This window comes from Sceloporus occidentalis, unplaced genomic scaffold (assembly GCF_023333645.1).
Source record: "Sceloporus occidentalis isolate IW3139 unplaced genomic scaffold, rSceOcc1.0.p SCAF_34, whole genome shotgun sequence".
Lineage (NCBI taxonomy): Eukaryota > Metazoa > Chordata > Lepidosauria > Squamata > Phrynosomatidae > Sceloporus > Sceloporus occidentalis.
The window spans coordinates 7,558,330-7,583,710 of NW_028317014.1; the positions used below are offsets into that span (position 1 = coordinate 7,558,330).

Consider the following 25,381-nt stretch of genomic DNA (forward strand, 5'->3'; position numbering starts at 1 on the left):
ACAAGTGTAAGCATGAGTCTGTATGTGTTATTGTGTGTGTATTTGTGGAATATGGGGTGATTATGGTAAGGAATAGAAATGGTGGGGTGGGAATGAATTATAAGGAGGGTGGGTATAATGATGGTGAGGAGCAGCCTTACACTTACATACATACACATACAGCTACGCTAACAGTCACACATGCGCTATCGGTCAAAGGTTTGGGGTCACTGAGCTGTTTTCAGGAAAAGCAAGGAAATTTCTAGCAGTAACAGTTGCAAAGGGGATTTTCTAATGATCAATTAGCCTTCTAAACTTGGATCAGCCAACACAATGTGCCATTGGAACATAGGAGTGAGAAAGGGCCATTGGAACACAGGAGTGATGGGAGTGAGAAAGGGCCATTGGAACACAGGAGTGATGGGAGTGATAAAGGGCCATTGGAACACAGGAGTGATGGGAGTGATAAAGGGCCTCTGTACACCTATGTAAATATTCCATAAAAATCAGCTGGTTCCAGTCACAATAGTCATTTACAAAATTAACCCCGTCTGTGCTGCATTTCTCATCCCTTTCATGTTATTTTAATGGACCAAATTTGCCCTGATGAGAAACATAGTGAACTCTATGTATAGACGCACGACAAAGGGTTACATTATTTATTTTATTTATTGCATTGTTAGTTTAGTTTAGTAGTCCAGCAGTGTGGTTAGGAGGCCAAGCAGGTGATTTCTTCACTCCTTGGCGTATTTGAGTGCCGTTACTACGTCAGGGAACATTGATCGCTGATAGCTAGGCAAAGGATTAAAAGGACGACAAAAATATGGATACTTAACCTATTCCTTGCCATTTCAAACCTCCCAAAGACAGGTACTATGTATATGCACTACAGTATATGTGCTATTTGTGAAGTGACTACGATTGGATTCTCTTAGGGCGTATCAATAAAAGGTAACTTTTTTGTAGACTCGGGATTTCAGTGAATTTGTTTCAGGTTCATTTTCTTTGGGTTTGATTACACGTTTCATTTGTGTAGGTAGGCACTTAATCAAGGAACCTTCTCTGTGTATAACTTGAACCTCATTTGCCACTTGCCTGCCCCGTCCCCCCTCCGTCTTAATCCTCCTGCAGAAGAAACATCAAGGTTACACTGTATTACCTAATTTTGTGTCGTCAGCAAACACTGAGACGTGGCTCTCTATGCAATATGGGAGATCATTAAGAAAGAAAGAAAGAATTGAGGAGAATTTTACATTTAGTATTCGTTCAGCCGATTTCCAATCCAAGTACATACATTTTCCACAAAGTCTATTTCTAAGCCTTTGTGTAGAACCGTATTGAATGCCTTAGCAAAGTCCAAATAGATCAGATCTACCGCCGGTCCTAGAGCTATATGAGGTTGCTTTGGCTTAAAGTCAATCAGTGGCAAGAAAGCACTCCATAGAAATCAAGCATATAATTCTTTCTATGTATATGGTGTGCAAGGAGATGCGTTCTTCAAATAAATCTCCTGCACGGAAAATAGCTGGGGGCAGCAAAAGGGGGCAAATGCATATCGGGGTGATTTTGCCGAATCCCCACGTGTTTGCAAAAGGGACCCAAGGGAAATTCAAAGGGACCACACGGCTATCGTCCGCATTAAAGTTCCTCCCAAGGCTTTAGGGAATACTTTGCGAGGTTTCCTCACTGCTCGGATAATATGGTGTATCAGAGTAAGCATCGCTGTGAGTTTGAAGCATTTCCATGCGAAGGTTGGAAGTAGAATGAAGACTCTGTCTTTAGAATGCTCATATACCATTCTCAGCCACGATACACGTTTTCCAATCACAGAAGCGTAAAGAAATATCTCGAAAATCAAGGGAACAGAAGTTGGCAGAATCCGAGACAAATAGAAAGACGATTCGAAGAAGCAGTGCTCTGGTTGCTCTTTAATAGTCGTCTGCATGTGTGAGCTGCTGTCCTACCGCCACACCATGTTCAATATCTTTATGGAAACACATACCTGCAAACTATCCCGAGCACTCCATGCCCAGCGGCCTGCGGTGTACTAGAACGTCGGGTACAGGCTGACCGATGGTTTTATCTCTGAGTTCTTTTAGTTATCAGCTCTACATATTCATATGAAGAATGAAAGTGGAATCCATATTGGGCCCCCCTGTGTGTAGACGGCTCAGACGTCCTCCTTCTGAAAAATCACGGGTGTCATAAATCTGGCACCGTTCAGAAAAGCTGCATTTTGCGAGGACTTCCGCGAGTCATTTTGCGAGGACTTCCGCGAGTCATTTTGCGAGGACTTCCGGGAGTCATTTTGCGTACACACAGCTTTGTGGCTAGACCCACATTGCACTTCATCGCTATTAACAGCACCCTAAGCCTATTGCTTAATATCGATGCTCAACCACAAGCCAAGTGATGCTGTAACGGCTAAAGTGCATTCAGTAGGAATGAAGTAACTTATCGCTAAAGGTGATGTCATTAACTCCATTACGTTATCCGTGCACTTTGGGAATTAACGGTTTTAAGAGACATTTAGTGTAAAATTACACTTTATGGAAGAGCCAGCACACACTAACTGCTATCTGCATTAGGGAAGGGCTGGCTCCTTGTGGCCTGGGGACTAGTGGCCCATTACCCCTCACCATGTGATTACTGGACCTGGCACACACAGCGAAGGTTGCCACTATACTACTACGGGGCCACGTAACATCACCCAACAGCAACAGTCCTGCCTGGCCCAGATTTCCATTCTCCTTCCAAAGATTGCCTGAATCGTCAACCTCACAGGGGAGGAACATTTATGTAGATCCCGAGAACAGAAAGTTAACAAGTTTGTCCCCTCATTATATATAATTATATACACAGAAATATTTTATTTAGTGCATAGATCAATAAAGTGGTGCAGACCCTTTCCGGCTAAAGCCAAAAGAGGGGACCCACTCAAGTATAATAGTAGAAGTGGTGGCCAAAAAGCACAGTCTTCAGGGACCTGAATCCACTGCGGATAAAAAAAATCTGGTGAATTCCATAGTGGGAAAAAAATAAAAATAGCGGCAGTGAAACTTATGTTTTAGTATTTTTGTTTTCAGCACTGAGATTTTAGATTTATATTGGCAGCTGGTCCACTGATTTGCCAGAAATTTGTGCTTCTGGACTGCTAAACGACACCATGCAGCAGCACAGTCTTCAATGAAGGATCTCGGGAAATGAAGTAAAACTTGCGCAGAATGCCCTGGAATGTATCATTCTGAGCATTAAAAAAGGGACAGTCTAGTGTCCCCGACACCCCCACTAGAGAGGAATACATATTAAACTTGCATAGCACTCGGTATTCTTCTAAAAAAATAAAGTACTTACCGGACAGAATGAGCCATGCTGCAAACGCTGCCTTCTTCCTCCACGATCGGATATTTGATGCAGATTGATGGTATGAAGCAGTCAATCAGTGGCAGGAAAGCGCTCCCATTGTCATCAATGAGAGGACTTTACACACACGCAGTATACACAAGAGCCAGCGCTCAGGAGGACTGGAGGGGAGGACTGCAGGGAGATGGATTTGGCATGGAGGACATTTAGCAGGGGGATTCTGCAGAATCCCTCCATGTGTTTGCAAAAAGGACCACAATAAAAAGTAAAAGGGACTGCACAGCTATATGAATTAAAGGGCATATGGCTGGGGTGTTGCTTTAAATAAAAAGCACTAACCCAACCGATTTCTTCACCGGATTCAATGATTTTCTTTACGATGTGGCAGGCAAGTATGAAACACGTGCCTCTTTATTGTTTGTTAATAAAAATGTTATTTGTCTGGTTGTATGGTTTATCTTTATAACAAATAGTTGGCCAAGCAGAAATGTGTGTAACTGGGATGCGGTAATAAATCCTCTTTGTGAAAAAGATAAATGGCTAGATTATGGATTTCTCATTGTTTCTTTACCAAGACCGTTCACAGATTAAAAAATAATAAAAAAAAAAGTTTTATTATATATATATAATATACAAGTTAAAATATCACAAATTACTGAGCTAACAATACAGTCCAAAATAGTCTTTGTATGAACATTAAAATTGACACCTTTAGGGGAAAAAGAAACAAATACATTAATAAAAAAAAGGAGTTTCCTTTTCTAGTGCTTCCAAAGCACAGCGAGTGCAAGGCCACCTGATGAGTCTCCGTCCTGCTCGCAGGATGAAAGAAGTCAGGGACCTTGGGAGTCTCAGGTGTACTTTCTTAAAGTCTGTAGACAAAACAGAAGAGAGTCTGAGGTAGATTGTTTAGCGACTTTTGGGGAGGGTACAGTCACAGGGCTGTCTTTAGCTTTCCTCAACAGAGAATGGCAGGACTCTTTTAGTGTCTGATACAGCCTACTCTGAGAATAAGACCGGGTCTTGGGAAAAGTTACCTCGTGTACTCGCAGACGCACCAGGTATAGGTCACCAACTAGACCCACCAGATGACCGTCCTGCCTTTCACTCCCTCAAGTGCTCTCTACAGCATAGCAGTGTATCTATACTGAGAAACGAGAAAGCTCATCACCTGTAGGAGGGCCACCAAGAGTTGGTTTCTCCAGGCTTTTCACCGGGACGGCACCCTCCACACAAACAGCCTCACAGTTCATAGTAAGTGTTGGAGCTCAGAGCTCTGCATCTCTCCGCTGCTTGTCCTGTCTCTGACCAGAAAGTGTCCCGAGACTCGGTGCAAGGTGTTGGAGGTCACCATGTCCTCTTTCTTCTGCGACTCATCGCTGGTCCTCTTTTTCCAGGCGTACTGTTACCTGCTGTTTACGTGATTCACACTGTTCGGCAGACCGCTGGGACACAGTTCGGAGAGGATTCTTTCCAGGTGCTGTATTAAGACTCGTTTTTTAAACCTGGGGAGGGACACGCAGGAAAGCACACGGTTAATCATGAGGTTTTTGTCAAACTTTTTTTTTTTTTTTTTTTTTTTTTTTTTTAAACGTTGACAAGCAAAACCAGGCTAATACACAATCTCTCACTGACCTTGCTGCTTCTTTCATAGTAAATTCAATAAAGCTTTTTTGGACATCAAATGGTCCTTGTACTTCTTCAAGCAAGGAGAAGATTTTCTGATAATCTGACAAATAAAATACAGAAAAAAAAAATTATAATTTGACCATGTCCCTCACTTTTTTCCCCATTCATAAGTAGAAATGTTTAAGTGAAATCATCACATAAACTTACACACATTTAAAGACACTTACACCTTTTTATCAGGCACATAGTTTCCTTAGAACTACACGCAATAGATATACGTGCTTTTAAATCGGATTCCAGTTCTGACAGAGGGAGAGAAATGATCATATATCTGATTACTAAGGATTTAAAGGGTAAAAAAAAAAGAGCAGACAAAGAAAGATGCTACTGACTGCAACAAACATCAGCATTACACCGCATAGGACTTCTATCAATAATCAAGTTATTACGTTATGTAGTAAAATTGTGTAGCTTAAAGCAAATACAAACCAAAAATGTATACAATCAGGATTTCCACACCTGCCTGTTTTTACTGCAGGAGATCGCTGCTTCACCCAAACCACTTACAGGACCATCACACCACCACTCACACTACATCTTTTACATCTGTCTACGCCAGGGGTTATTGGCACCCAGGTGCAGGATTAGTTTGGAACCCGCATGGTGATATTATATGAAGCCCACACCGACAATGTTACCCTTCACCTCCACGTATAATATAATATATGGATTATATATATAGGGTGGTGACATGGGGCTTACCCTTCTGGTCCGAGGCAAGTAAAACCAAGTGGCCTAATGCCCCTTTCCCACCTTGTAGCCATATAATATTGCGTAAAGCTGTAATAACAGCACAGCACGGTGTTATATACTTTAAAGAGGTAGAGATAGACCGTTGCTTTTCAGAGATCACTGAAGTCAGTTATTTACGCCACTTGCATGCAAGCCTATTTAGTCGCCAACTATAAGAAAGGGAAAGGGTGCTTCAAAAGTTAGCAGTTTGTTAAACTATTAATACAAACCATTTTTTTTATTTTTTTTTTAACTTACTTCTTCCTGGTTTGCGAACTTCTTTCATGACCCGGACTTTTATGTCTGCATTTGTCCCGAGAATCATACTCTCTTTTAAAGAGAGCGGCAGAGACATCGTAGATTCCCTTTCCTGCGTCCCTACGGAATCCCCAAGTGGCATATAGTTTTCCAAAGGCTCTTTAACAAGCACGTTATTGACAGTTTCGTGGTCTAAGTTATCCTCGTGTATGCAGCTCGGTTCATCGGATAGAGAATCAAAGTCATTGGGCAGCATGTCTTCATCAACCAGAGCCGCAGGAGCTACGAGCGGGGACAAGCCATCCATCGCTTTCTCCATGGGCTGACCGTTATTATCCGTCCGCTCTCCGTTACCTTCTGGAACTAGGGTGTTATTGGCATCTACAAAGAGTAAGTAAATCACACAAATTATGATTGTGATACTATATCCCTATATCCATTTAATTGGAAAACTCCTTATCATCTGGCTACAACATTACTGCAATTCACTGTGGTGTATTACCACAATAAATATTATAGACTGAGAAACAAAAAGAACATACATTAGTCTGCAGTAGTATTAAAAACACAGGGTTTCCGATGATATGTCTTCATTTGGGTTAAGGGCCGAGTTGGCCCCACGTAATGCATACTTAATGTTATAGCCTGGAAATGATCTTTTTTGTGCTGGCTCTCAAACAAGGCGACCGTGTATTAGAACAGGTTCATGTTTAGTCCGCATTGACTAGTACCGAGGGCTGATCACTTGTGAAGTTGACAAACATTCTCAGCATCAAGAGATTTTAGTTGAAGTACTTTTACTGTCCCTGGAAGAGACTGTTGTGCCTTACCTTTATGTATGGGAATAGGCTTAATCAAGTTGTATGAAGATGGGCTTCCTGGAGGTCCCTTTCCTCCAACATGATTTGTGATTATAGGCGGTGTCTGCGGCCTTCTAAGTAACAAAGGAGACATGCTGCGTCTTCTCTTTAAGGAAGCTGGAGTGTTTCCTTCTCCGGGGCGCTTTATTTTATTCTGGGGCCCCGCTACAAACTCATCCGCTTCATCGATCATCATACCCTAGAGTGCAAACATAAATCATGATTATACAGTGTCACTCGTTAATATGAGCTTTGGGGACATATGATTAGCTGTAATAATGACATTTAAATAAATCTGTATATTAAACTACCATACATAACCCTTCCCAAACAATAGCAAAGTGTCACTCACAGACTGAAAAGCAAATTGGAAGAGACTGCAGCAACATCGTAGCCATAAAGGTTAGCTGTCAACATAGGCGATTAACACTAAATACAACAGTAAGATACAGTCGGGCAAATTCACCATGCCTGCCCGGACAAAGACCTTGGGGCAAAACCTCATTGATCTCTAGGTTTGGGCTCAAAGAAGATACGTCAGAGACCCAGCTTCATTCTGCTATAATCGCACAAGCCACCACCGGATCGCTCAATGTTCAGCTGTTACGTTTTCTCTAGTTTGCACCCGTTGTACAGCGCTACGGAATTTGATGGCGCTATATAAAACAATAAATAATAATACACGGGATTCAGCACTTACCTTCTTATCCTGCTTAAAAGGATTTCCAAAAGTGTGAAGCCTCTTTGGCTGATCGGGATCTATTTCTCGAAGAGGAGAAGGCATGTGCTTCAAATACTCTTGGTAATTACCCATCTGAGCAACGGGAACGCTATGGAGACTGTCTGCAAAAACATTAAATGAAGACCCGATGGCATGAAACGTAGTTAATTGGCACTAAAACGTATACACCTATTAGCTAATTATTCACTACACCATACATGTTCTACTGATGACTGACACGGCATACATTTTTTCCACCCCAATACATGTATACAGATGTGTACACTCATAGTATATGCACAAACCACAATATTCCTATTTTCCAATGTGTTTCAGAGTTTTAGACATACGACTTATTATTACATTTTAGAGACACATATGCCTGGCTAATTTTTCATATGCATGTATTATTCCTGATACGCAGTATAAACATTTTTCAAGCACATTTACAATATATATATATATATATATATACACACATACATATATATATACACACACACACACACACACACACACACACACAACCACCCACCCGTGACGTATCCCAGCCTAGGTTGGCTATGCCCAGACTACAAAACCTGGGGTACCTCTCTGTAGCCCCAAAGCCAAGTATACTATCAGTACATAAACACACACACCGTATACAACAAAAGCAACACCCAATAGTTGTAAAATAAGCACCGTACCTTCGTCCTGCCCAACGATAAGCTTGTGACGTTTTAGTAAATTGGTCCTCATCCTAGTCAACTGATCGAGCAGATTCTGGCGTGGAATGTCATAAGCATTTCGGTAAGCCTGAGGCTTTAGATCCTAGGAACGGAGAAAGAACTGTTAAAAGTGCTAACAGGTCGGCAGAAAACAAGCAGCACTGAGGGATAACGGAGAGAGCGCGTACCTTATTTAAAAGGCCCACTTGAAAGCCGGCAAATTCTTTCACGTTTACTTCTAGCGGCCGTAGGGGTGCTTCACCGCCGATTCCCTGCAGCAGCTGCTTAAAGTCTCTCATGTGAACCAGAGACAGTTTAGTGGAGTTACTTTTCACCTTTATCCCCGTTTCCTGCGGGGTCTTCTTCCCAACGGAGGCAAGCAGTCTTTCAGATTCGAGTTTAGTCTGGAACAGATTACACAGCTTGAAAAGTCAGACGTCTGCCTGAGCCGAAGCATTTTATTATTATTTCTCTTGCATAAAATATGAATTTTCAGACATACCTGCTGGCTGAGCTTTTTCAGATATGAAATAACGCTATAGCTAAGACCACAGTCCAGGTTTTCAGATATCAAATTTGGAGCGCCCATCATTCGAAGCGCTTTCTTTAGTGGCTACGGAAAATAATTGAATGCAACATGGGTTAACGTCATGATTCCACTTAAAATGCAAAACTATTCTTTTTTTTTTTTTTAATTCATCAGTTTAATGCAGTTGTTTCAGTTACTATAGCGGTGACTTATCAGTGCCCACTACGCTCTAAATTCACATCTTTAGAAAGATATCAGAAGATATGCACATTATGGTTTTACAGCGAGGATTGTAACACTACTCTACTCTCTACTTTTTAATAGCCCAGTCTAGTTATGCCCCACTATTATCTTTAATAATAAAAATAATCATAATAAAAGACAAAAGTTACCAATAAAAAGTAAGGAGGCATCGTTTTCAAGTAATTTTCAAAGGACTGGCGCCATTTGAGAGTCGGCTTTAGCTTGTGTACCTTGAACAGGTCATCTGAAAGAGGGAAAGAGTCAGGAAATAGAAGTCGGACAGCGGGATAGCAGTACAGGCATCTTTGTAGGCTTCAAAAACAGAATTATGGAGCTGAGATTTCAACAAACTTTCCACTCTGCATTGGGGCGGACTAACTCTAGTGAGGTCTTTACGAAAGTTATCCTGTTGAAAGCATTGCTATTCTATTCATTGTAGAGAGGGAACCCACGCTTGTTTGGTAGGAGAACCTCTCCAGGGTTGGCCCTTCACAATGTATAGTGAAATACGGGGGGGTGGGGGGGGGGGGGGTCCTCAACTCTCCTGCCAACTCACGATTTAGTGAATAACGCTTATTGCGGCATTTTAGTGCTGTAGATGACTTGACAAAACCCAAAAAGACCGCTGAGAGTTTTACATGGGAAATTATAACAGTACGTAACGCAATTTCAGCTATTTTCTAGAAGATAAAAATCGTGTGCTTTGGCATCATTTAAAAAAAAACAAAAAAAAACCCAGACATACTATTCTCATGATCTAGTAATTATTATAGTTGATGCTTATAAACATTTGATATTCACAAACAGAAATTGTGAGATATTCCTTAAAGGTAGAATAAAAACGAAACGGTATTAAATGGCGGTATTAAAAGGATTTGGGACATTACGAGCGAGCATCTTCTCACCATTTTAATTAGAGCAAAACAAATGTTTGTGAAGGAACGTTCATTAATTCTTCCCCCCAGTAATGATGTTTAGACGAACGCAGCCCTGTTCTAGAACATGTAACTCACCGAGTAACGGAAGCAGTACCGGGTAGTTGTATGGCATGACGAATAGGTTTACGCAGGTGAGAGCGGTGCTTGCTTTCAAATACCCAAACGGCTGTCCGATTTCACTGTACTTTCCGCTGTTGCTCACAAACACCTGGAAAACCGAAAAACGTATTTATTACCAATTTTTACGCATTCTAAAGACTGAACGCCAACACCATATATTTATGTAACACGGGCATCGCATCACGTACCTGCCAGCAGGCGTGGGGAGACTTCCTCTCCAGAATGTACTGCGTTAATGGAGATGGCTCAAGCTCGTACTTGTCGAATGGGAGTTTGTCGATGACCATAGGTTCGCAGTCCACACAAGAGAACCTCAGCACAGGGTGTGCCGTGCGAGGCGGCTGCGAGAGAGAAGCAAAAAAAAACACACAAAAAAACGCGTTATTTCTGTGCAAATCAATGGACCGTCACTTGCCCTGGCAGAAGGATAGATGCCCCCATTATATGACATAGGACCCTCGTCAGGCTGAGCCCACTCTGAAAGTTAGGAGCTCAGACAATAGCGTGGCGTGAACGGGTGCTTACCAGCGTAGGAGAGTTCTGATCAGGCCAAAAGGATTCGGGAATTGGCCAGTGTCCCACAGGAACGCCGGTTTTTGGATTGGGCCGCACATAGATAAGTTTATGGCAGCTATGCCATGCTTGTGGAGCAAATGAATTAATGGGTCTGACTGAATCTGTGACGCCATCTGTAAGGGTTAAAAAAAATAATTATATATGGTTAGTGTATTTTTTAGAACCTTTGTTCGTTGAGAGATTTTTTGTTTGAGAACATAACCCTTTACTAATCACAGCTAAATCAAGTGCCATGATTCTATAAAGCCAGCGGGCTCAGTAAGAATGGATTGTGCATCTGCACTACCCTGAGAGCCGTCATGCCCACTATAATCCTCCTATGGATCCTTCAATACACAATATTTAATATCCCAGTCCTCAGAGCTTCACAAGGGAAAGCGGAGAAGAAAATATGGCCACAGATCAATAATTTAAACAAAACAAACAAAAAAATCATTACATACTGTTCCAGGAGAGACAGCATTCAGCCATACCGAGGCACAGCCATCTCTGGCCAGAAATTCTCTAAAGCAACTAAAAGAAAAATACGACAGGCAGAATATGGAACTTATTTACCTTCTCCGCTGGGTGCAGGGTCAGGGCCTGTTTTTTCAAAATTTATCACAACCCCACTTTGAACCTTCTGCACCAGAGACTCTAAACACTGGTTCAACATCCGCTGAGTCCTTACGCAGTACGAACGGCCTACAGGAGAGCAAAAGAACCAGAGGAAAACAATAAAAAACAAACAAACAGACCATTCTGGGAAGAGAATATCCAGCAAAATTATTATAAAAGAGATAAAAGTGATGGCTTTCAATACTTGAGTAGACTGAAAAATGGAAGTCAGATCCATGTGGATATGTCTCAGCTGAATTAGGACTGTCATGTTTGTACCTGATTACGTTCACTTAAACATTGCACTGAATTATGATTAAAGTGGTTTTCGCCATACCTCCCGTAACCTCACACATCTGCGTGACGGCGGACTCATCGGAGGGGACGCTCCCCAGTTGCTCAGGTTCCACGGACGAAGCTCCTGGGAGACGAAGCACGAGGGCAAACAGCCGCTGATCCCACCGGAACGGCTCTTTGGTGAGTTCACTTCCAGGCAAGGGAGAATTCAAAGGAAGATGAAGCTGGAAAGGAAACGCATTGGAGATTGAAAGACTGAGATTGGCTTATTCACTAAAAGTCACGCTACACTCACATTTACACTACAGATCTCCAGCATACACAACCCAAACATCTAACCTCTTCCTGGACTCCTGACGAAACTGTGAGCTTGTTCCCGTCTGTGATGGTGATTAAAACGGAGGGCTCCAGATAGAAAGGATTTCTTCCCTGTGAAACAGAAAATAAACGTAAGCATTTAATCCGAAAACATTAATGACTTAAAAAAACAAACAAACAATGGATTTCCAATGCAACCAACCCAAACATGGAAAAAACGCATTAAAAAACGCTAAACCAATTAAAGATTTTAATATATCCTTAAACATGTCAAAACAATATTTTTGCTATAATTACATTGCAGCGATCAAATATTTAAATCATAAGGGGAAGATGAGACCTAGACCATATATCCACACCTTACAAGTAATATCTAAATATAATCTTTATTGTATCCTTAAATGCCGTTTTTGGCGGTACAACCTACATTGCAGCGACTTAGAATAGACAAGCCAGAACCAAACCTCATTATCCCCCCCAAGAACCGCCCCGGAGCTCTGGTGATCGGCTGTGAGACCCCATATGATACATAAACGCTTTATGGTCTTCACTACCTTGTACCAGATGTCTACACAACAAACACACGGAGAGGCTCCGATCCGCGGTCTGCGCTACATACCTGTCCGTAATTGTCGATTCCAGACACCAATCTATTCAAATTGAGTAAATCGAATGACGACCTCAGCGCCTGGCCGAGCGTCGTAAGTCCGGTTGCCTGCAGATTCTTCAGTTCATTCATAAAGGTTGCATGGTTTTCTTTCCAGCCGGCCTTTAGGAAACAGAGTGTTTGGTTGTTTTTTTTTTTACTATGTATTCAATTTAATATAAGTGCAGAAAAAATTAATTCTTACAGTCGTGCATATCATAACTCTGCAGAAAAACTTCACTCGAGATAGAGTAGAGTGTCCTTATATGCTTCCCGGCACAAAACATTAAGAGCAGATGTTCAGACAAGCGATGCAGAATTGTAATAGTTTTCTATCCCCCACCTTCTCGGTTTTTAAGTACTGAGAGTAATTAAGGCTGTTGGGTACCAGATGCATACATGTCTGGAAGCACTTATCTAAACGAAGCAAACCCAGAGCAGGGCAGTCCTGAGACCCACAGCCGCCGGCGTCCCTTTCTAGAGAGCCGCCGGCGTCAACTACTAGAGAGCCTCCGGCGTCACCTACTAGAGAGCCGCAGCCGCCTGTATCACTAGCGCACGGAGAGAGAGAGGCGGCAAATAATTCCAGAAATTACTCAGAAATACTGCTACTGAACATCTGCATTCCCACCGCCGCTTAGAACTTCCAGCACTGGGCTAAAAGCCCTGTCACCTAATCCATTCATTTAGCATGCAATCCTATTTGTTGCCATTTTTAATTGGTACCTATTTTTTTTTTAAAAACCAGCATGTTCTTACTTTGCCGAGACGGCTATAGTTACTCGATCAGCAGTGGATTTATGTGCTCTCTGAGCGGATAGCAGGTTAAGTACGAGTGATAAGATTTTTAGTGCTGGAAGCAACCTGCACACTTTGAAAAATAAAACGAGCTTCCTTAAAGATCCACTAAAAACGCCTTAAAATAAGTCATCTGTTTTTTCAGAAGACAAGGCATCGATCCCAACCATAACTATTACTCTAAAGCCGTTATAAATACACACGTAAAGTCATCCAGGTCTTCATCTTCTAGACTTTTGTCAATAAGGCATATCTTCCGTCTGGTATATTGTAAATGTTCAGGTATCCCCGTGGTTTAGGAACCACAGAGCAAGGACAGGCCTCCCTTCCCAAAGCATCCATGTATAGTGCTCAAGAACGGACCTGGAGCTTGGGATGCTCTACATGCAGCTCTGACGCACCTCACTAACGAGTCTTATTAAGGCCAGCGAGTTAAACGAGCGAGTCCGCTCACATGGGCCAACAACGGATCAGTGAATGGAGCCAATTTATAACCCGGTCGGCGAGCACCAATTACGGCGGGCAGCGACTGAGCGAACCTGCTGTCTGCGATTCATGGATCCCTCACACTGTTCCAAGGGATTTAAACATTACCTTAATCTCCCTTCAACTTTTTCAATGGAGAATAAACACATTTGCTAACAGCTTTGCCAGCGAGGCGTTTGGAACGGGCAGCAGCTGGATTCTTAGTGTTTCTCACGGCTTTGGGCAAACAGACAACATCAAGTCTATCATTTACCAAATAAACTGAATATAAGACGTAGCACTACAAGTAAGGTGGGGCTGAAAGGAAACCAATGAGAAAATCCTTAGATAACCCTATTTGAACCTCCGGCACCATGGGGCATAGTGCAACACTGTAATGCCATCTTCTAAAAACACGCATGGAGACACGGCTTCCAAATACCAGTTCCATGCAAGTGCAGCCTTTCTATAAGTAGAGTCCAGATGGATGGCGTCCTATCTTGGGACACAGAGAGGCGTTACCTGCTGCCAACAAGTGAATTTTGAGGCAGACATTACTACTTTTAATCTGTAACCCCCCCAGGTTACTCACATCCTGACTGGAAACGGGTGGGAGGTTTGGCGCCGAGAAGAACCGGCAGAGCTGGCTCCACCAGGCGTTCAACGCAAACCAATATGTCAAGAGTGACCAACACAGCATGAAGCATTTGGCTGCCTAAATACACTAAATGCAGACACCGCAAAACTTCTAGGCTGTGAAACTATGCAACAGAAAGCGAAATGTAAATGAATGTCTTTGGATTTGGGCTTTCTAGGTCATCGCCGCATTCCCAACATCACCTCTAAATCACACTTTTTGATCAGATGTTCCCTTTACTGCCTCCTAAATCATTTCAACAGACTTTCCTCCGTGATTCCAAAAAGACATCTCAATACGTTCATTTTTGGCTAAAGTACGGGTTTTCTCTTATATTTTGCAAAAGTCCAAAATGTGTACGCCGATTTCCTTGCATCAGGTTAAGAAGCCATTGCACAAACATGGGGCCCCCATCACATTATTGTAGTCTGGGGTTTGCTTGGGTGTTGCGTGTGGGAGACCTGGAGCTCCGTGTGTATTAGATGTACAGACGTGTACCATGTTAGCCACAGAAAGAAAGAAGTGAATTGAGGAGAGACGATGCCTTTACTGGGTAATGGAATTGCATTAGATTGCCAGCTTTTGAGACTACCTAGGTTCCCCTTCAGGCATAAACTGTATAATCTAATGCCAATAAGGGCATCATGTTTACCAAACCTGCAAGTTATAGTTTTAATAAATATGTGAAGCGATGTTGAATATCAGCCAGGGGATTTATGTTTAGTCCAAATAGTTGGTTGTTAAGAACAAGGTATACGGATTTTATCTCGCGTTTATTCGATGCGATAAACTTTGTGTAGGTATATACATCATTTTCATTTCCGCTGGTGGAAACATTAAGCTTCAAACCCAAATACTGATCAGTACCAATCTTTGCTTGCTGGCGCAATGAATTTAGCTTCTGGAGTCACGCAGGGTAATTAAGATTCACCAAGGCAGAGCCGATAGAATTTTGTGTAATCGGAAGATGAATCCTCGGAAGAGGGATTTAAAGGGCCAGTCAGATGCCTCCCTGATTGTTTTGAAAGATGGATAATTATCTGGCTGTACTTCTCTGCATTGGCGAGACCATCCATTCTGACCAAATCCCCAAGTACATTTGCAGAAAGGCTGCCCCAATCTGGCAAGGAACCCCCGCCATGCTTCACTGTTGCCTGCAAACAACTTACTCATACCGCTCTCCAGCCCTTCGGCGAACAAACTGCTTTCTTCTAAAGCCAGATATTTTGACTCAGTTCTGAGCACCCGCTGCCATTTTTTTGCACCCACTTCATGTTTTCGTGAATAGTTGAGTCGCTTGGCATAGGTTCCACATCAGGTCTGGCTTTTTTGGGCTCTTCCGGACGGACTTCTCTGGACGGTGTACCAGGATCCCACCGCTTTCGGCCAACGCCGATGGCACTACTGGACACCTTCCGATTGCGAAGGGAAGCATGACGTGTCTTATCTGCTGCACGGGGTTTGGCCGACTGCTGCGTCTCTGTGCTTCTTCAGAAGAGCTCGGACAGAACAAGTTTAAACGCCCGTCAGCCTGGGAGAGACCTTGCCGATGCAGTATAACTACCCCGTGTCTCACTGCTCAGTCTTGCCTCAGTCCATCAGTTTTGACATTAAACATCTTCAGTAACCTCACCTTGTTGGTGGGTTTGGCTGCTCCTGGCCCAGTTTTATTCCTCCTACACACCTGTTTCTGTTAATAATTACTTTTCAACCTACATATTACTTTGTATCAGTGGACCTAAAATTGATTCTGATTTAAAGCAAAGGGCGATCACACCAAATATCGATTTGATGTAGATTTTTCTTCTGTTCACTCACTTGGTGTTTTGATAAATAAGAAAAATAAAACTATTAAACATTATTTTTCCTTACCTGCCACAGTGGCGCAGATTCTGAGTGAAACTATAAAATACCGGGGAAGAGAAACAGAATTTTCAGTAACAGACTTTGCCTAGTGCCGCAGGACCAGCCGCAGATTATTTATTTTACATAGTTACATAGTTATATAGGCTGAAAAAAGACATGTGTCCATCAAGTTCAGCCTTTGCTATATCTGTTCATTTGTTGCTGTTGATCCAAAAGAAGGCAAAAAAACGCCGGTTTCGCTCTTTCCAATTTTGCACTAACCAGGGAAAAAAATTCCTTCTTGACCCCAAAATGGCAGTCAGATTTCTCCTTGGATCAATAAGCTACTTCCCCATAATTAAAGATTATATCCCTGAATATTATGTTTATCCAGGTATCCATCCAGTTGCAGTTTAAACGTCTGTATAGACTCCGATAAAACTACCTCTGCAGGCAGAGAATTCCACATCCTTATTGTCCTTACTGTAAAAAACCCTTTCCTCTGCTTTAGTCTAAATCTCCTTTCTTCCAGTCTGAACGCGTGACCACGTGTCCTATGCATAAGTCCTGTTTATGAACAGATTTCCACACAATGGTTTGTATTGGCCTGAATATATTTATATAATGCTATCATATCCCCTATGAGGCGACGTTTTTCTAAACTAAACAGATTTAAATTAGTTAACCTTTCTTCATAACTATAGTGCTCCATTCCTTTTATTAATTTTGTAGCCCGCCTCTGCACCCTTTCTAGTGCTATGATATCCTTCTTCAGAATAGGTGCCCAAAATTGCACAGCATATTCAAGGTGCGCCCTTACCATTGATTTATACAGAGGCAAAATTACATCTTTATCCCGCGACTTGATGCCCCTTTTTATACACGACAATACCTTACTGGCCTTAGCAACCGCAGACTGACATTGCACATTGTTGCCTAGTTTGTTGTCTATAACAATTTCCAAATCCTTCTCATTTGTCGTTACCCCTAATTCACTACCGTTTAGGGTGTAGGTTGCTTATAACATTTCATATGTTGAATAAAATTGGTCCCAGAACAGAACCCTGAAGGACACCACTTACCACTTTTGACCAGCTTGAAAATTTACCATTTATAACAACTCTCTGTTCTCTATCTCTAACCCAATGTTCTACCCTACATTTTACCTACTCACATTTTATCTATGTTAATGTGAATACAAGTACATATACACACACCCTACAGATGACCTTATTATTTCTCATTACAGACAAGAAAATCAACGCAGGAGGATTTATTGTCTCACCTGGGTACAGGGTTATCATTTATTTATGTAACACGTGGCGTAGAGATTTTACAATACTCTTAAAGGTTGTGACAAAACCGATGTATCAGAGCGCGCCACCCGCAAACTTATAACCCACAGCAGCAATGGCAAGCCTATGGCACGGCACGCATGCCACAATAGGCACGCCAGGGCCACTGCTGTGCCACACAGCCAGGTTGCCAAATAGCCAACTAAATTCTCTTTAAATGCTCATACAGACGTCTGTTTCACTGCTCCGGGTTAGGATGTCATACCCCGGCACTCAGCACCGAAGGCGCATGCGCACTGCGATGGAGCACTAAAACAGACCTTGCACTCCCACCACAGGGCTTAAGACGAGTTTCTAAAACAGGAGGGGTGTTTGGCTTCCACGGCCCTTTTCTTCCTTAAGATATGAGAAAAGAAGGGTTAAACTGATGCAGGTTATTCTTTAAATTGTTGCATCTAACTCCCAACACTATTATGGTCTGCAAGTTGGTTTCATGCCGAAAATTGGGCACTCAGCCCCAGAAGTGCTCGCCATCACTGGTCTAGAGGGATGAAGATGCCACCAGCACAGCACAGCGTTCAGCACAACTCCAGTTATTAAAACTACCAATAGCCAGTAGTTTGTTGTTCTCTGTCAGTGTAATGGTTTTAGATATTGTGTGAAATATCTGCTAAAATGAGCCCATCTTATCGATTCCCTGTCCTGGTGTTAGTTACGTTCTCCTAGTTCCTAGGCCAATGGCCATCAACAAACTAAATGGATTCGTTAATATGGATGGGGAATTCAAATCACTCCTCAGTCGGATATATCACACTTCCCAACATTCACATCTTCTTTCTCCCGGGACACGTAGGAACACGTGACTATATATATATATATATATACACACACACACACACACACACACACACCGGAACATGTGACTTTACACACACACACACCGGAACACATGACTTTACACACACACACACACCGGAACACGCGACTTTACATGCTCGTCTGCCCACAGAATCTGCAGCATCACCAGCGCTGTGCATTTAAGGAATACTCCCATTCTTTATTCCAGCTTAGGATCGCCTTTGTAAAAACAGATTATTTAAGGGCCCTATCAAACCTAAAAGAAAACGCATGCCTCGTCACCCGTTTAGGACGTTGTAGTCCGTCTGTTAAGGAAGAATCCCCATTTATGGTTGTAGAGCACGTTGGGAAGGAAAAATTCCCAAGCAAGCTGCTTTCAAAATTGTCATCCTTCAAAAAACGGGCAAAACCGCTGGAAGCACAGTACGGCCGGAGGCACGGCCAGCGGATCACCGCGGTGTAAATTATAGGACTCTTGTTCACGCATTAAAAGAAATGTCAAACATAATCAAGGTCACAAAAGAAAAGGTGTACTATTTCCAAACACAATAAAGCAGTCAGCGAGTTTGTTATATTACAGAAGTCAAATGACTGCATTAATATTGCAGACATGCGACGGGACGAGAAGGTCATTACTGCCGTGAAACCAATGTGTCTTTAGCAGCGAAGGGAGCAAGGCTGATATCTCAAGCCCATGAACAGGCTAGCAAACATTTGGTTTTGCCGACTGGATATTAATTGTCTGAGCAAGAACAGTCATTAACATTCCTTCTGATAAATGCCACGAGAGGTAGAAAAGTTTAGGGCGCTTCGGAAAATGGCATGGAGCTTCCTAATGTAAAATTAACATGAAATCTAATTACCGGCGGACGTGAATGCCACGTTACCCGGAATATACAGTGACATTTCAATAAGACGCTGCTCGTCATTATTCTTGTGCTTAGATTTAACACTTGATTGTCCCTGTGATTTAAACATAGCTAGTTTGCTATCTGTAATCGGTTAGTTAGGTCTGAGCCAGCATGTAGATGCCTACATCAGATCACGCACAACGTGGCGTCCTTCAGCAAGCGTACAGGTGGTCACCATCACCCCTTGGGTTAACATTTAACAAAACTTTATTCAAGACCCATAGAAATAAACCGCACGCCGACCTGCCAGTAAAGCTATTCACGTAGCCTGGAAATTCACCGTTATGTTTTCATTTAATGTAACTGTGGCAGATCTTGGAGCTATTGGCAATGTTTAAGGACAAGAAAAAAAAACAAATAAAACCCCTAGGATAAAGGCAGCAAATTAGCAGAATTTTTTAAAGAAAAATAAATGATATGAAAGCCCTGGTGTGCTGTAAACTGAGCATTAATACAGATTATCTTTATAATAAAAAATTATAATAAACCAACAATAAACCAATAGAAATCTAATTAAAATAAAGCCATAGCAAAACCTAAAAAATAATATATTATCTTATAGGTATGATGCTACAGTGTAGTAAGCTGCCAGGCTCCCATTCGCTTTCTATCATCTATTGGCATATGGGGGAGTCCTTAGACGTTCACATCTACTAATATAGATATGCAAATAAAGTATTACTAATTGGCGCTGCCAGCGGGGCTCTTTTCCTGTACAACCACATGTCACTTGGCTTATATTTCCGATTGCCTTATGCCCGTTTCTTTGTGCTTAAGTTTACTGTATTTTTAGGCCACTCACACACTTTGCCCTAAATACTTTCTTACACCTAAGCCTCTGACCTCTGGTAGTGTTTCTCTTCCTTTAGGATGCACTTAAGGCTATATAAAGGTCAGTTAGGATGTTATCATCTACATGGTGCTTGAAAAGGCATGTAGACAAAAGGAGGAAACTAAACCAGTACACGCAAACATATAATGTAATTATTACCGTGTAAACTGTTGGCGTCATTTAAATAGAACACAATAGTTATCGTAATTTTCTTTTTTATTTTTTTTCAAGCTACACATGAGTGGACACTCCTGGAGCAGCCGACGATGAAAAGGAGTTTTCATATTACTACTATATTTTAATCCAGTTCCTTTTCGATTTAACAAAACAGAGAAGCATAGAATTCGACAGCAGAAAAGAACCATTAGGGCCGTCTAGTTTGCCCATTTTTCCTGATGTAAAGACTCTGACGTTAACCAGCCCTTGGTCTTGCGTTAGATTCAGGATGGTTTTTACGCCTATCCCATGCATGTTTAACGCCTTTGCGGGCTTCATGCCGACCGATTGTGGGTAACGGCGCTCAGCACATGTGCCAGGATGCCGTTGTATAAAGGAGCACCCGATCGCCCGATCTGGCATTCCCTTCCGGTAGGCGTCATTGCTGACACCCACCGAAAGGTCACTGGAGGACAGGCAAGACTCAGTAGGGTCTGTCTACCCCCGCAGGGATCTTTGAATGCCCCCCTCCCCTGCTGGCTGCAATCAGCAATGTAAGTCTATGAAGCACTGCTCGCTGATCATAGCGCCATCAGCGCAGGGGAGATTGGAGGGAAGAGATTCAGAAACAACGTTTTAACCTACGTTCACAAAGGGAAAAGTAAAAAAAGATTAAGGAAAATATTAAAAAATATAAGGAAATATAAATGGAAAATAAACAAAGTGAGCTTAGTGATGTCATTGTGACATCGCTGACACATCATAAGGTGCACAAGAGATGCTTAACGCCTTTCAGGACCGGGTTTTTGTTACTAAGGTTGCGCTAAAAGACCGGAGCCGTTTTTGTGTTTTTGCCATTTCTTTCTTCAACTGTAATTTCTCTCTTATCACACAAATCATATATCAAGTAGGGCTTTCTATTGAAATAATCATCTTTATAAACCATCATTAAGTATGAAAAATATCTAAAAATGTGGGGGAAATTAGGGGGAAAAAAAGGAAATGTTTTCACAGTTTCACCTATAAAAAAAACTTAATATAACTAGTGCAAATGGGGGGGGGGGGACTCCAAAAGTGTATTTGGGTTATTTGTCCTGTTTTTGGAAACGCCTCATATGCCTGGTGTTTTCATTTATTTTGGCACTTACAGGGTTAAATATCAATGATGCACATCACTGTTTCTAAACAAGATTTTTTTTTAAATGTGGTTTCCTGGGAGTTGCGCCCCAATAGCGGCCAGAAAAAGAAAAACCGCTCAACAAAAGTATGTCTTTTTTGGAAGATGACATCCCAAAGTGTTTTACTTGGGGCATTTTAACACTTCTTAACCATTTTAGTGCCAGTCTGTCCTAAACATTGCAGTACAATTTCTTTTTTTTTTTTCCATTTTTAATAACCCCCCCCCCCCCCCCCGAGTACAGAAATACCCCATAGGGACTGTCTTTTTGGCACTGCGGGTTCAAAGTTGGAACATGCGCATTTCAGTTTTCAAACATGGAATTTTGACAGATGTAGACGTCCTATATTTCATTTTAACCTCCTAAAACTAGACGGCTCAGGGAGTCTTAGTTAGGGGCATATTGCAACTGATTCCACACCGGCACCTTCCAAATTTAGTCTAACAAAAAAAGAAAACATTTTTCACATCCACTTTGCAGTTTCACCATGTTTATAGACATGGGGAAAAAACAAAATAGGTCTTGATTTGGGTTCAGTAACACCCCCCCAGAGTACAGCGATACCCCACATTCATAGATAAGTCATGTTTCTCAGACATTGTGGAGTCAAAGCTGGAACTTGCGCATTTCAATTTTTAAACTTTTTTTTTTTTTAGCAGATTACTTGTAAGTGACAAGTTTAGGCCCCTGACATCGATCAGGGAGACCGATCAATAATCAGTGACTTTAAATGTCACTGACAAGTCATCAGTTAATTATGTATTTTTTTAATTAATTTGTGTTTTTTCATAATTATCCTAGATGACCCCTCTCTCTCTGTAGGGCAGGGTCATCCAGGGGCTTCCATAATCAGATCACTCCCATTGGCCAGGAGTGATCTGATCATCATCAGCCCACTTTGGTTCTGCAGCAGTTATTAAATTCAAATCATTTGACCTGGAAGCACCCTGGACTTTCAGGTCAGTGCTGTTATTTTTTTTATTATTTTTTTCTCTTTCAATGCTGATGCTCCATTGAAGCACAGCATTGACTGATATTTAGTCATACATGCGGCATTGAAGGGGTTAATTGAGCAAGGGAGGGGGTAGGGGTTAATTGAGCAAGGGAGGGGGGGTAGGGGCTGGCCTCCACACTCATGTGGAGACTGAAGAATCCTTTCTCCCTGTCCCTGAAGCTGCCTCTGGCAGCTGGGACACAATCTGCCATAGACCGGAGATTGCAGGGAGGAGTCTCTTTGCAAAGGGCTTGTGGGGGCTCGTTTTTGCTGTTGCTGGTCAGACCACAGCAGCAGAGCCCCGTACAAAACGGGTATTAACCCCTAAAAATGCCACAATCGCGGCATTGAAGGGGTTAACGCTGCACTGACGCTCTCATGGAGCGATCAGGCAGCAGGGGAATGTTGTGTCAGGTCCCCACACTTGCCTGAAGCTGCCTGTTCACTCCATGAGAGCGCCAGTGCAGCGTTAACCCCTTCAATGCCGCGATCGCAGCATTTTAGGAAAAACGGATTTTGAGACGACAAAATCACTCCGTGGGAGTGATTGAAGGCTCGGGGGGGGGGGGGGGCTCTGGGTGGCTGTGCTGTCTGCTCAGACACCCGGGCAGACAGCAGCAGCACCACCCCTGTGATCACCACGATTGTGGCAACGTGGGGGCATTTCTTTGAGATGACGTACAGTCCCAGTCTGAGGGTGACATGTGACCAGGAAGTACCAGGTACGTCCCGGTCTCGAAGGGGTTAAATGGATCTCCATCTATATTGTACCGATAACAGTGCAGAAAGAAAACAAAAAGCCCTTACATCCCATTGCCCTAACACTGCATTTACAAAGTACTCCCCCGACACTGCCCCCGAACCACTTAAACCCTACCCTATAGGATACTTTCTGTTTCTGTTTCCAAATGAAAGCCTTGTTTTTCCTTACATTACATCCCTGTCCCGACCCTGCAGTGTTAGATTATGACCTCTTGCTCTAAAAGGTTACATAATTAATGGGGAAACAAGCCTAAAACTGGCCAGCCCGGAGAATGATAGTTTTGCCTCCCAAACGCCCCTCCCTCGGCCAGGGGAAGCAGTAGACACAGAGCATGGAAGGCCAGTAATTCCAGCACTAGCCAAAGTCCCCTTATTATTTATTATGCTGCCAATCATAGCGCAGCCAACCCAAACACCCTCCCAAACAGGAAGAGGCAGCCCGAAGCCCTCAAGCAGCCAATCAGATGAGATCACACGTGCCGTCGCCAACCCCTCCCACCAGCGCTCTACCCTCCGCCTCAGCCCCATACAAAAGCAAGATGTCCGCCATCTTCACAAGCCACGACCCAGCTACTCCCGCCAAAATCCCCCCACATACCCCGCCCACCTGGCTCCCAGGGGCCCCGCCCCACCGTTACCCTCCTTGCTGTTGGGGAAGCCCTGGAAGGGGTGCTAGTGGTGCAAAAATGTGGTGCAATGCGGCCTGAAAAGATCCTTCCTCTTGAAGGCAAACCGCCACGGAGTCGGGGGTGGTGGAGGGGAGCGCGACCGAAATGCGTTTACCTTGATGCAGTATGGTGGCTCGTCATATGTAACCAGCATGTACCTGTCGCCCCTACTAGCCGGATCCCGGGCGCGCAGCTGCGGGGACACAAACACAAGGAGGGAAGAGACATTCAATAACATTCCCAACAAACCGAATTAAAGCGCCCCCCCACCCAAGAAACCTGCTCGCCCACTCCCATATTATAGCTACCCCGCTGTTGTCTATAAAGGTGTTGGGGGTGCAGATTTGTGACAAATAAAAAAACCATTCCTGTTACCTTCATAAATATCTCAACCGCGCCTTTGGCAATATCCAAATACGTCGTACCCAAATAAGTCCGCTGGTTCATAGAGGCGGACGTGTCTATCAGGAAAAGTAAAATAGGCATTTTTAGCGCATACTAGGAACCACCAGCCTGTGCTGCCCCTGCTCTCTAATGCTGCAGTTTTATTGCCCCTGGGGGTGGCTTTTACATCTGGTGGTGTAGCAGTAGTTGGAAGGGGGTCGCCAGCCTCTGTATAGAGGAGAGAGGTGTAGTGTGGGTTCTTGGCCCCTGGACGGGCCACCCCGTGCACCGCTCACTTGAGCTCTGAGTCTCTTTACCGTGTTCACTGATAGATAACTTCTCTTCCTAACCTCACCAGCACACCATGTGACCAGCCAGTTCCCCATTGGCTGACAACCCCCAACCCAGACATGAATATTCATGAGGCTATCTTTTTTTTGACTCGCCAGCAATAACCATGTGATCCCTCACCTCCCTATTGGCCGTGACATTTTTCTTTTTTCTCCACATATTTGCATATTTATGAGATGACTGGCATTCTGGGAAATGTAGTTTCTTATCGATGCTCATGTTTTTACTGCACTTTGCAATTCTGATAAATAGAGATTGATTAACCTTTTGTTTGCCTTCCGACAGATCTGATGTTAATGGTTTCACAAATAAGGCGTTGGTGGTGGACGTGTGGCCCACCACCTAGCCCTCAATTGATGACCCAATTTATATTTACCAAAGATAAAGAAGATATATGTTGCTAGTGCAGTTTTGGGCCTTGGACGACAATGTAAAAAATGTATTCTCTTTCACAAATACATATAGTATACACACAAACACAACAATGTATCACAACGTGCTTATAAGGATATTCCTCTACATATGATCATAACTGGAACTTTTTCAACAAGCCGACCCCGAGACTCTTATTAACCCTTTGTCAGTCCATCGTGACGATGTAGTGACTCCCCGTAAGTGTATGGCTCTAATACCAGTCCTCATGGAAACCTTGACTTGTCATTAAACATACA

General features: G+C 42.9%; 1 protein-coding gene across 1 annotated transcript; it reads right to left on the minus strand.

The window, feature by feature from the left end:
• Positions 1-4,747: 4,747 nt before the first annotated feature.
• LOC149298205 (integrator complex subunit 6-like) lies at positions 4,748-24,461 on the minus strand. Its single transcript, XM_089487730.1, has 18 exons — positions 24,351-24,461; positions 24,091-24,168; positions 12,550-12,699; positions 11,952-12,041; positions 11,653-11,836; positions 11,274-11,402; positions 10,668-10,831; positions 10,331-10,483; positions 10,098-10,230; positions 9,234-9,328; positions 8,815-8,925; positions 8,501-8,716; positions 8,292-8,415; positions 7,582-7,724; positions 6,852-7,080; positions 6,022-6,402; positions 4,978-5,071; positions 4,748-4,847 (listed from the first exon to the last, which is right to left on the minus strand). The coding sequence occupies exons 1-18, from the start codon at positions 24,459-24,461 to the stop codon at positions 4,748-4,750; spliced, it is 2,685 nt and encodes an 894-aa protein (XP_089343856.1).
• Positions 24,462-25,381: the final 920 nt, after the last annotated feature.